Source organism: Euprymna scolopes, chromosome 39, assembly GCF_053919585.1.
Source record: "Euprymna scolopes isolate OS-2025 chromosome 39, ASM5391958v1, whole genome shotgun sequence".
Classification (NCBI taxonomy): Eukaryota; Metazoa; Mollusca; class Cephalopoda; order Sepiida; family Sepiolidae; genus Euprymna; species Euprymna scolopes.
The window spans coordinates 9696994-9710228 of record NC_136520.1 but is presented as its reverse complement, the minus strand read 5'-3'; the positions used below and the strand labels follow the sequence as shown (position 1 = coordinate 9710228).

The 13235-nt window shown below is 35.2% G+C and overlaps 1 protein-coding gene across 10 annotated transcripts in view; it reads right to left on the bottom strand.

Annotated features, from left to right (window-relative positions):
* The window catches only part of LOC145263644 (PDF receptor-like), a 787341-nt gene that overhangs the window by 116734 nt on the left and 657372 nt on the right, over positions 1-13235 (bottom strand). For all 10 annotated transcript variants that reach the window (XR_013864585.1, XR_013864584.1, XM_080120502.1 and 7 more), the window contains exon 9: positions 3531-3600. Coding sequence is in view for 8 of the 10 variants with exons in the window: in XM_080120502.1 (XP_079976628.1) it covers positions 3531-3600 (70 nt within the window). In the remaining 2 variants the exon portion in view is untranslated. The remainder of the gene's footprint in view (positions 1-3530; positions 3601-13235) is intronic.

Sequence of the window (13235 nt, the reverse complement as noted above, 5' to 3'; positions counted from 1 at the left end):
TTATTGGGCATCGGTGGGTATCCCGGCTGAAAAGAAAAATGAAGGTTATTAAACTTTTGTGCAAACACACATATACTTTTATTGTTTTCCAAAAATGACACTTTTGAAAGCTAGAACGAAATCATACATTCCTACATCAAGGATGTTTGGCTGTTGAGTGCTGAAATTTGTCAAAGTATTAACCTTTTGAAAGCGCGGGGTATAGAGTTTAGCTGCAATTCCAGATTTACACACGATGACGGTTGGCAGAATTGCACACCTGCATAGGATTGAGGATTTCCCTGGCACAGTGGACGTGAAAATTGATGATTGGTTGAGAGGGTACCCTTACCTACCCCGATACCTTTGTACAAAAAGGAGGTGTGGCGCCAAAAGGGCCAGACTAACCCAGACCTCACTCCTGTCCGTTCGTCGCCACCATCGCTAACTCGAGAGAATAAGTTGAACGTGTGTTTTGGGAAATGAAATTGAACTGACCAAATGTACATATATAAAACATCTGTAATTTTCGTGAATTAACTTTTTAGTAGACTAGACCCCCCTGTTTTCTTTTTGATTTGCATGACAAGCTAATTGATTTTCAGCGGAAATCTACACGAAGCCTCGCTGAGAATTTTGTAAAGCGCTCCCAGAGAAGACAATTATCGGTCATTGAATTTTCAATAGGGTCAGAAGGCCGCCAACCCCCAATATTTCCTCCTGTATCAGAAAACACGCTATGTGATATACGTATATCTGTACGTGATGTTGCCAAGCTAATCAAAAACCTTGATTCCAGTAAAGCAACTGGCCCTGACGGTATTCCAATTATAGTACTCAAAAAACTTCAACCTGAACTAGCGCCCATACTTACAAAACTGTTTAAACGTTGTCTTAAGGAGAATAGTTTCCCATCTCCCTGGAAAATCTCATCAGTATGCCCTGTATTTAAGAATTCAGGTGATCGCTCATCCCCCTCTCAGTACAGGCCAATAAGTCTCCTGTGCGTCATGAGTAAGTTGCTAGAATCTGTGTTAAATACAGAAGTAATCAACCATCTCAACAAAAATAACCTTTTTAGTGACACTCAATATGGTTTCCGTTCTGCTAGATCTACAGCAGATGTGCTTACAGTTATATCGCATAGGATTAGCAAATCTCTCGACGGTGGCAATCTTTCTAGGGAAATTGCTCTTGACATATCTAAAGCCTTTGATAGGGTATGGCATAAAGGTTTACTTCATAAGATCGCTAGTTATGGTATAGCTGGAAATGTCTTCTCAATTATTAAATCATTTCTTTCTGATAGGTTCATAAGAGTAGTAGTTGAGGGGCAAAAATCAGAAGCTCACAGTATAAAAGCTGGAGTCCCTCAGGGGTCCATCCTGGGCCCAACTCTTTTCCTGATCTACATTAATGATCTTCCAAATCAAATCCTTACATCATTTGTAGACATTTATGCTGACGACACTACCATTTATGGTTGCACATCTAAGACAGTAAACGACCAAGTTCTCTCCAATTCTCTCTCCTCTGATCTTGAGCACGTAGTACAATCGGGAAAGGAGTGGCTGGTTACTTTTAATGCATCTAAAACCAAGCTTCTCTCTTTACATCATCAACATTCTAATCCACATTTGGCATCAATTGAAATGAATGGCTCTCGTCTTCAGGAGGCCTCTAGTTTCGACAAGCTTCTGGGCTTGACCATTACTCCTGATCTTAAATGGAACACGTACATCAAATCTGTTGCCAAGGCCACTGGAAAAATGGTGGGATCTTTCTATCGATCCGGTAGATATCTCACTGCTGATGCTATTCTCTATCTATATAAGAGCCAGGTACGTCCAAGGATGGAATACTGTTGCCACATCTGGGCAGGAGCTGCTAGAAAGGACTTGTCCTGCCTTGATAGAGTTCAAAATAGACTTCGTAGCCTCGTAGTAGATGTCCTTTTCTCTCGTTCCTGCAACCTCTATCTCACAGAAGAGATGTTGCGAGTTTGTCTCTGATGTATCGTTATTTTCATGGAAAGTGTTCGACTGAGCTTCAATCTATGGTCCTTCCTCGCCAAACTTTCACAAGAAACACTCGTCTAGCTGTAAACACTATCAATAATTTCCCCCACTCTTTATCTGTGCCTAAACCTAAACGTAGATTCCATGAACAAAGCTTCTTTCTTAGAACTGCATGCCTGTGGAATCGTCTTCCGTTTTCCTGCTTTCCGGCTGACTACAATATGGTTGTGTTCAAGTCTAAAGTAAATAAGTTCGTGATGAGCCGTTTCATATAAGTTATCAAATTTACCAAATTTTCATTACTAATAATTACTATATTGTCCAATTTCTACTGTACACTCTTTAACCCTTATCCTTGAGTGGCCTCTGGGCCTTGATAATGTGGTGATGCCTATGTAAAAAAAAAAAGAAAAAAGCCATCTGCTGACCTAGGCCGGGAGGCTTACACTGAACATGGTCGCTCGTTCAGCTTTGCACATGCAAAAATCATAAAATTCGTTCCAGATAAAACTAAACGAAGACGTCTAGAATCAGCAATCATTTCAAATACTAGCACCATCACGCAGAGAAAAGGATTTTACAGTTTAGCCCACATTATAGGAAATATAATAATCAAAGAGCAAAACATGAACGTAGATACTATGTAGCTAATCTATATATCCTTAACCGTTTCCCCCTTATATGATTTCAACAAAATTAATAAGGTATTAACTAAATAACGAACTAAAAAATAAATATGAATAAAGCACATTAAACAACAACAAAAAATTAACGGTTCAGTAAATATGTAAGTATGTATATAAGTGACATTTAACTGTATATATATAAATACTTTTACGCGCATTTATAAATTCTTTTCCAGAGTAAGAAGGAACCTAAAGTATTTTCCCTCTTTGCTGTTTCCTCAGCAGTTTTTAAGCGAATCCTGATGATGCCCCCTCCCCCCGAAATAGGGACCAAACGTTGATTATCATTTATTTATTTTAGGTTTTCCTTTTGATTCGTATATATATATATATATATATATATATATATATATATATATATATATATATATATATATATACGAATCATATATATATATATATTTAGTGGAAATGGTAATTAATAAAAACTGAAGAAAGTGCTCAATACTGTTGAAGAGCAAATATGCGTTTTATTTTTTATTACCGTATCTTTCTGTTAAGTTACATTATTGTTTCAGCTACTCGGCCGTTTTTTTGGGCCGTCTGTAGCTTCCTCAGACTTTCTGTAAAAGTCTGAGGAAGCTACAGACGGCCCCAAAAAACTGCCGAGTAGCTAAAACAATAATGTAACTTAACAGAAAGATACGGTAATAAAAAATAAAACATATATATATATATACGAATAAAATATATATATGTATATATATATATATTCATTATTGAAATCAGTGGAATCATCTAATTGTTGTAAAAAAAAATATGTATACATGTATATATATATATATGAATATATGTATGCATGTATGACATTCTGTTTTGGTTTAGTTTGGTTTCAACAAAAACTTACCACAATGACTGCTAATCTTTGTCCATCCATTATCCAAATTGACGGCAAGAAATAATATGAGAACCAACATCTACAACGAGACGAGAAAATATTTATGTGTTTATTTACAATTTTTCAATTATATAAATGTATATAATTTTTTTAAATTCAGTTTTTATTTCAAACGTTGAATACAACATCTATAGCTTTACCATATGAACCAAGATGGCCGCCGGAAAACTTTTTTTGTATTTTTCGTTTTTCGACATTATATTTTCATGCATTTCTTTTTCTAAACAAAGAATTTCTGTGGAGTATATGCACAAAAAGAGTCGGTATTGACATAATAATAACCGATTGTGTCTGCATGGCAACATGGATCTGTAGAAAGTGTACTGGAATTTTTACATGCTAATCTGCTTATAGATATATATATATTTATAATTATTTTTTTACTATAATAATTAAATACCTACAGACACTAGTGTTTCATCCTTTCGGGATTCTTCAGTGCAAGGTGTCACGATTACTACCAGTCGAACGATTCGAACCCCGCGACACGAGACATCTCTGGCTCGATTAGCGGAGGCCGTATCCATTCGGCTACCATTAACCGTGTGAAATAGCGTTGAATTTTAAACATTTAAATTTAAATGTTCATTACGTCAGACAGACAGTGATCAAATCGTTATACGATGATCTACGCATAAGAGCTAAATTGACCGACTTTTTAATTCAACTGAAAGTGCTCAACGAAAAGAAACGAATTTCTTAAAGGGGCTGTCATAATTATATATATATATATATATATATATATATATAAAAGTAAGGATGTGGGTGTGCGTGAGGACAAGTCTCCACTCATATATTCAACGAATGTTTGATCAACAGACTTATAGGGTATTTAGATATGTGGATAATTTTTAATCGGTTTAAATACGGAAAAAGGGCTGTTAAAGGGTGATAATTAAAAAAATATGTACTTAGAGATCACCTTCTTTTAAAATAGTAGCAAGCTGGCCTAATGGTTATCGTACTTGACTCATTGTCTTTAGGTTTTGGTTTCGATTTCAGCTCGAGTATTTTTTAAAGAAATTTAACGTTGCGTTTAATACCGGTCAACTTAGTATATATATATATATATATATATATATATATATATATATATACATACTAGCAGGTTTCCCTGCTTGTCCGGTTGTAAAATACACTTAAATATTATATTTTGATTAATGCAGATTCCGTATTTATTTTTATATTAGATTGGACCACATATAGCAATAATTTAAAAAGTTTTACAAAAAAGTTATTTATGCGCCACCACTGAGAATCGAAACCGAAATGTTTAGCTTACGATTTACTTCTACCTTTGCCGTTAATGCCTGAGTTATAGAGACATGTTTGCCGCAAGACTATAAAATTAAAACATAGCTATTACGTTACGCATGTATATTCGTAATGCAACCTCCACCTTTTTAAATTGTCACTTTTGCACCGATTTTCACCGGATATGGGTTCAAATACCCTATATATAAATTTTCGTGTCTGTGGAATAAAACATTAACTAAGGAGTTTGGTAGGCAACATTTTTTAACAAATGTATATACTCATACATTAATATATATATATATATATATATATATATAAAGAGGATTGTGTTTACTATAAGCTTTTTACGCAAATATTACGCAAGTATAAATTATGTAGAATATCTGCATGAATATAATTTAATATTTAACTAAAGATAATCCTCCAATGAGAAAACCGAAAAAAAAAACTAACAGGGAATTAATTGAAATGACTGTTTAAAAGAATATGCAAATTAGCTAGATCTTTTGCAGATGAATGTAGTTCAACGATCCATATATAACAAAGTTGTATTTTCTTTTAAAAATAAATAGAAAAAAAAAGGTTTTTACTATGAATATCAATACACAAAATACCAATTTTATAAGAGTAGGGAAACTTTGGGCAATTCCATACGTGGGCCCAACTCTTTTCCTGATCTACATCAATGATCTTCCAAATCACATCCTTACATCATTTGTAGACATTTATGCTGACGACACTACCATTTATGGTAGCACATCTAAGACAGTAAACGACCAAGTTCTCTCCAATTCTCTCTCCTCTGATCTTGAGCACGTAGTACAATCGGGAAAGGAGTGGCTGGTTACTTTTAATGCATCTAAAACCAAGCTTCTCTCTTTACATCATCAACATTCTGATCCACATCTGGCATCAATTGAAATGAATGGCTCTCGTCTTCAGGAGGCCTCAAGTTTTGACAAGCTTCTGGGCTTGACCATTACTCCTGATCTTAAATGGAACACGTACATCAAATCTGTTGCCAAGGCCGCTTGAAAAATGGTGGGATCCTTCTATCGATCCGGTAGATATCTCACTGCTGATGCAATTCTCTATCTATATAAGAGCCAGGTACGTCCAAGGATGGAATACTGTTGTCACATCTGGGCAGGAGCTGCTAGAAAGGACTTGTCCTGCCTTGATAGAGTTCAAAATAGACTTCGTAGCCTTGTAGGAGATGCCCTTTTCTCTTCCCTGCAACCGCTATCTCACAAAAGAGATGTGGCGAGTTTGTCTCTGATGTATCATTATTTTCATGGAAAGTGTTCGACTGAGCTTCAGTCTATGCCCCCCCCCCTCGCCAAACTTTCACAAGAAACACTCATCTAGCTGAAAACACTATCAATAATTCCCCCCACTCTTTATCTGTGCCTAAACCTAAACGTAGATTCCATGAACAAAGCTCCTTTCTAAGAACTGCACGCCTGTGGAATTGTCTTGCGTTTTCCTGCTTTCCAACTGACTACAATGTGGTTGTCTTCAAGTCTAACGTAAACAAGTTCTTGATGAGCCGTTCCATATAAGTTAACAAATTTATCGAATTTTCATTACTAATGATTACTATATTGTCCAATTTCTACTGTACACTCTTTAACCCTTATCCTTGAGTGGCCACTTGCCCCTGATAATGTGGTGATGCTTGTGTAAAAAAAAAGTTCTATACTCGCTTGGCTTAAAAGCCGTTCAGCCACAAAGATAATATTTCATGGCTTTAGGGAACTCTTCTCAAGAAGGAGATGCCTTTGTAGGTGACTTTCTCTCAAAGTACTGCAATTTCCTCTCCCGTCTACAGTGGACATTATTTGATTCAGCGACACAATCCAGAGCCTTCACTTTTCAGTCATCTACTTATACTAGTCTGCGTGGCCGGCGTCGTCCGGGTGTTTGGAGGTGTGTGTTGAGCAAAAATCAAAGTGGTAGTAGGCAGGCAAGCTCGAACCCGTACTTCGAAGGAGGAAAAGAATGTGAACGAAAAATGTTACGTCTTTACGGTTAGGTTTAAATAAAGGCTAGACAATCGAAAAGAGGTGATGACTTTCGAAAATAGCGACCGCTACCTTTAGAAAACTTCCCAGATGAGGGAGAAAGAATTAATGTTTTTAGCCAAGTTTTCGATATTTGTCGTCCTAAGGGTCGCGCCTCAAAAGGCTACCAATCTTGTGAGAATCAGTCACCTCTGTCTAAAGTTTTAGGCATATATACACACATACATACACTCTACTGTTCTAAGTTTGTTATTTACTGTGACTTATAAATAAAACTCAAGAAAGAAAGCTAAAATGAGTATAGCAGTGCTCTGATACAGAATTAATGCGATGTCAGAAAAAATTCCATAACCTTGTGTTATATGATGTCATAAATGATTCCAGCACAAAAAAGCCACCGTAATAGAGGTCAGTGTACCCAATGATACAGGGCTTAACAGAGTTGAGAGGGAAAAGATAACAAAGTATCAAGGACTTATGTATGATATGAAACGAAATTGGAAATTAAAAGACGTTTCAATTATACCAGTCATCATAGGAGCAACTGGGCTTATGAAAAAGAACTTTAAAAAGTACATAGCAAGCATACCCGGCGAACCAAGTGCAAGTGAAATACAAACGATTGCACTGAAAGGGACGGCTAGAATCCTGAAAAGATCTCTTGGTTGGACTCACTAAAATAGGGGTAAATGTCAGACATCTGGTTGGTTGTCCCATCCCCTAGAAGAAAAAGTTTAAGAAAAATGAAAAAAAGAGAGAAATAGGTGTTTAACATTAACCAGGACCCCTTCTGTATATTTCAGCCTCTCCCGCCATTTTTTACTAGTGAATTTGCCATTATTCTACATTTTGTGCCACCTGTTCCTTAACATGAAGTGCAGATGTGCTTTCCTCATCATGAACTGTGCCTTACCGATCAACGGATGACTCATCCTCGGTTCTTTTAGGTTGGTTGGTTGGTTGGTTGGTTTTGTTTTACGGCATATCAACCCTTTTCGGGTTATTTAATGCCGAATCCAAAGATTTTGAAGAAATTTTTTTTAATAGAATATATTTGTTGTTTTCAAGTCGGTTTCTATTTAACCCATGGTTGGAACCCTAACAGGTACTACCACTCCATGTCAGAGTGGACTTGGGAGCAATGGTAATTAAAGGGTGGCTCCACACTCCCCTAAGCCCACAAGCTGCGGCCTCACCACTGGATATAGTTTAAGGTCATATCAAGGACCGGTTCTTTTAGGAAGTTGTCTCTCTTACATTCTAGGAATGTGGACGAACACATGCATGTAAATATCTACACACATACATCAACACACACACATCAATAATACCTATAATGTTCAGTTGTTTTTTTTCTTGCTTTTACACTGATATTAAAAGTCTACTTTTTCTATTTAAAAATTATTAAAACAAACGTCTTAATATACTCAGCCATGGATATGTGAGCGACTAATTTGTATATTCCTTTAAAAAAGACCATTGCTTATTCATTTGTATGGTTTTTCATTAGATGATTGGTTTCATTTCACAATTACGTTGAATTCTGTTTATACATCTGCATACTTGTGTAGAATTTAAGATGAAAACAAATATTTTTTTTTTTACAAGGGGCTCACCATTTATCAAGGCCCGAAGGCCACTCAGGGATAAGGGTTATTGCGTGTACAGTAATCAATGAGATAACATTGTAATAATCATTAGTATTGGGGGTTTTGATACAGTGTCTTGCTTAAGGGGGCGGTTTGTCAGGATTTGTTTATGTTGGACTTGAAGAGGTCCAAGTTGTAGCCAGGTGAGAAACAGGCAAGCGGCAGAGAGTTCCACTGGCGTGCAGTTCTAAGAAAGAAGCTTTGCTCATGGAATCTACGTTTGGATTTAGGCACAGATAAAGAGTGGGTAAAATTATTGACAGTAGTTTCAGCCAGACGGGTGTTTCTCGTGAAAGATTGGCGAGAGGGGACGAGGGATTGGAGCTCAGACGAGCACCTGCCATGGAAATAGCGATAAAACAAAGACAGGCTTGCAACGTCTCTTCTGTGGGAGAGAGGTTGCAAGGAAGAGAAAAGGGCACCCCCCACTAAACTACGAAGGCTATTTTGTACTCTGTCAAGGCAGGATAGGCTGTTTTTAGCAGCTCCTTCCTAGATGTGACAGCAGTACTCCATCCTTGGACGTACTTGGCTTTTATAAAGATAGAGCATTCCATCAGTAGTGAGTTATCTTCTGGAGCGGTAGAAGGATCCCACCATTTTCCCAGCGTCCCTGGCAACAGATTTGATGTACGTGTTCCATTTTAGATCAGGAGTAAAGGTCAAACCCAGAAGCTTGTCAAAACATGGAGCCTCCCTAAGACGAGAGCCATATTTCTCATATAACATATGGGAAATATTTGGAATCAAGGATTCTGGCTAGTTCTGAAAGAAAAAATGTTACCAACAGAAAAAGGACCACCAGAAAGCAGTATAGAGAGAGTCTGACCTCAACTGAATGTCTCTCTTCGTCGTTTCCTCTTTTATAGGCATGCATATACTACGATGTAAAATTGATAAATGCCCAGTTTATTGGTTTGCTTTATTTTTCATCTAAATATGTTGATGTTTTCCACATTATGCAACTGTCAAACGGAGGATATGGAATTATCTCATTGTATTCAATGATATTTTCAAAGTCAAAAGTTTTATTCTATTGGTTCTTGGTCTATTGTATGAAAACAGAACTGGTTGTAGTTTTGAAAAATCTATAACAAGAGTTGATATCTCTTAATCAAGAATCAGAATTCAAAAAACAAAAAGTATGCTATGGAATTGCCCCAGGTTACCATACGTATATATATATATATATATATATATATATATATATATATATATATATATATATATATATATATATATATATATATATATATGAGCAAACAGTTAATGAAATATGTTAAAAAACACTTTGAAATGAGTTAAAAACATATTTAATCTGAAAAGGAAACACTAGGTAAATGGATAGTCCTATATGTTTTTAACTCATTTCAAAGTGTTTTTTAACATATTTCATTAACTGTTTGCTCATATTATAAGCTCTATTTCTTATTTGGTATTATCGAGCTTTTATATCTGGCTGAGATAATTTTATAAATATTAATTCTTTAATATTTATAATTTACTTTAATTTTACCATCTTGGATCATTTTGGTAAATTAATTGTAATTTTTATTTTATATATATATATATATATATATATATATATATATATATATATATATTTCTGTAGAAATATATTTTCTTATAGTATATACCAATCCTTATTTAAGACGCTCAATGTAATTACATAGAAATATAGTGAATAAATGACAAAAGACTATGTTCAAAATTTCATGATGTTGACCTTCTTATAATTTATTCCTTTAATTCAGTTGACATTTACAATTCTTGACAGTATCTGTTTCGTAGCGCAAAATCAATCACTTACTTTTTACGATTATGCGCTACGAAATAGATTCGTTGATTGATATTATAATTAAGTGATTGATTTTGCGCTACGAAATGGTCACCATCATGAATTTTGAATATAGTTTTTTTTGTCATCTATTTACTATATAAATATATATATATATATATATATATATATATATATATATATATATATATATATATATATATATGTATATAATTGGCTGAAAAAATGCGATGCTCTTTGTTTATAAACAAGCGGTTAGAGCACTGTAAAAGTGGCGGACGAATGTTTTTTTTTGCGAGATAATTTAGGGCGCCGCTCTCGTGGGTCGATCAGTAGAACTTCTGACTGTCAACGCGGTGGTTCTAGGTTCAATCCTCGGGCTTGAGAGTGGTGCTAGTCTAGCGGCACTAATGAATTGTGATATAACGAAACAGGACTGTATCTCGATGACTACACATAATATATGCTTGTAGCGACGAAATGTAACTCTTTACCCTAGAATAAATAATATATATATATATATATATATATATATATATATATATATATAACTACTTTATTTAGTCACATAAATTTAATATACGAGAGTATAGATTTATGCGTAAATTTAAGTATTTACTTCAAAAGTGCTCAATACGTAGGTAGAGCTAGTTAGTAATTTATAAAATATATATGGCGATTAAGCTACACTGAATATTCTGCGTTTCATCCAACTATAGGATTCGTCAGGCTTATGCGCGAATTCTGTGGTTGCTTCTTATTTTTATATTTTCTTATTTTATATATGTTGAGGATTTCTGGTTAGCCAATCATCTTTCTAGTATCCACCGCGCCCCTTCCTATCAGCCAATGGGCATGTATTTTATCAAACAAAGAATCTGTTTTAGGACTAGGTTAGTGGTTTTAGGTAGACGTTCTCCTTTTTTTTCATACATATAAATATACCTATGTATATATATATATATGTGTGTGTGTGTGTGTGTGTATATATATATGTGCATGTATGTGTGTACACATAGGTATATTAATATGTATAAAAAAAAGGAGAACGTCTACCTAAAATCACTAACCCAGTTCCAAAACAGATCCTTTGTTTGATAAAATGCATATCCATTGGCTGATAAGAAGGGGCGCGGTGGATACTAGAAAGATGATTGGCTAACCAGAAATCCTCAACATATATAAAATAAGAAAATATAAAAATAAGAAGCAACCACAGAATTAGCGCATAAGCCTGACGAATCCTACAGTGGATGAAACGCAGAATATTCAGTGTAGCTTAATCGCCATATATATTTTATAAATTACTATATATATATACATATGTATATATATATATATATATATATATATATATATATATATATATATATTATTTACAAGCAGCCGTCTGTTTCAGTCAAGGAGACTTCGTTAGGAGACTTCGTTAGGAGACCCTGAACCATTTGACGCCATAGTAAAACAAAATGCTGAGTACCAATAATAGAAAAATAATTTTAAAAGCAACGTTATTTGACATCAGATTACGTTACTCCACCAAATATAAATTTTTACGATTCCCGATTCCGATTAAAAGTCCCAACATTAGTAAGTAAACATAATATATTAAAGCGTTTTCTGTTAATTAAATTGTGTATTTCTCTATACAAGCGCAAAAGCGTTTTCTGATTGTTTTCTTGATACAGATTGTAATGTTGATTTTAACTTCTTCGCTAGTCGTAGAATTGCTTGTACATTATTACTAGGGCTATGACAACAGCGTATTCTTTTCATTGTTTCGACTCTCGAGTATATATACGACACAGTAAGACCCAGATAATCAACCGAGAACCACATTACTTTATATAAAAGCATATAAGATATCAACGGATACACACTCGAGAGTTAAAGCAATGAAAAGAATATGCTGTTGTCCTAGCCCTAGTTATAACAGATCGCTTAATAAACACATCACCAAATAAATCTCAGGACTGATATCTAATTTACAAACTGGTATCATCAGATTTCGTTGCGTACCTTTGCAAGGTTCACTCCAGAATATGCCCTGTCATTGCGTACAAAACCACTATTTCCATTGCTTTCATCAAAATAGATGTCCTGAAAGTAAAACTGCGTTTAAGACATCCAGCAACAACTGTAAGCAGGTAATAAACAACGCACGATGTCCATCAAGCTGAACGACGGTTTGATTCCCATAAGTTTTGGCGAATAACAAACAGGGCCCCTAAAAGAGGTGTTTCCTTTATCCAAACCATTATCAATGGACCTGAGGTAATTTTGACAGTATCTGACAAAGCCAAACTGTTTGCAAAGAACTTTGCAGAAAATTATACCCTTTGCGATCAGGGCTGCCTATCCCCCGTATTTTCTCCTGTGTCTGAAAACACGGTATGCGGTATACAAATATCTGTGCGTGATGTTACAAAACTTATCAAAAAAAAAAAAAAAACATAATTCAATTAAAGCGACTACTTCAGATGGCTGGCATTCGAATCATTGCCCCGAAAGCTTCAACCTGAAATAGCTCTCGTACTTAAACAGCTGTTTAAACGTTGCTTTAAGGGGAATTGCTTTCACTCTGTCCGGTAATAAAAAAATCTGGAGATAGGTCTTGTACCTCTCAGTACAAACCAATCAGCCTCCTATGAGTAGATTGATGGAATCTGTAAGAAAAAGAAAAGTGGTCAACAACCTCAGCAAAAAGAAGCTATACAGTGACATGCAATATGGTTTCCGTTCCTTTTAATGATAACATTCTACTTAATTTTTATTTCATAAATTAGGTGGTTTTCCGTGTAACGATGTTGCCATCTTTTCATATGGGGAATTATCACCGTCGGTTATTCACTTCAGAAGGAGTGCTGCGACTCTATACCCTTCTCTCACCGGCCCTCTCCTCTCCTGACCGGAACTACTTCGTTTGGTG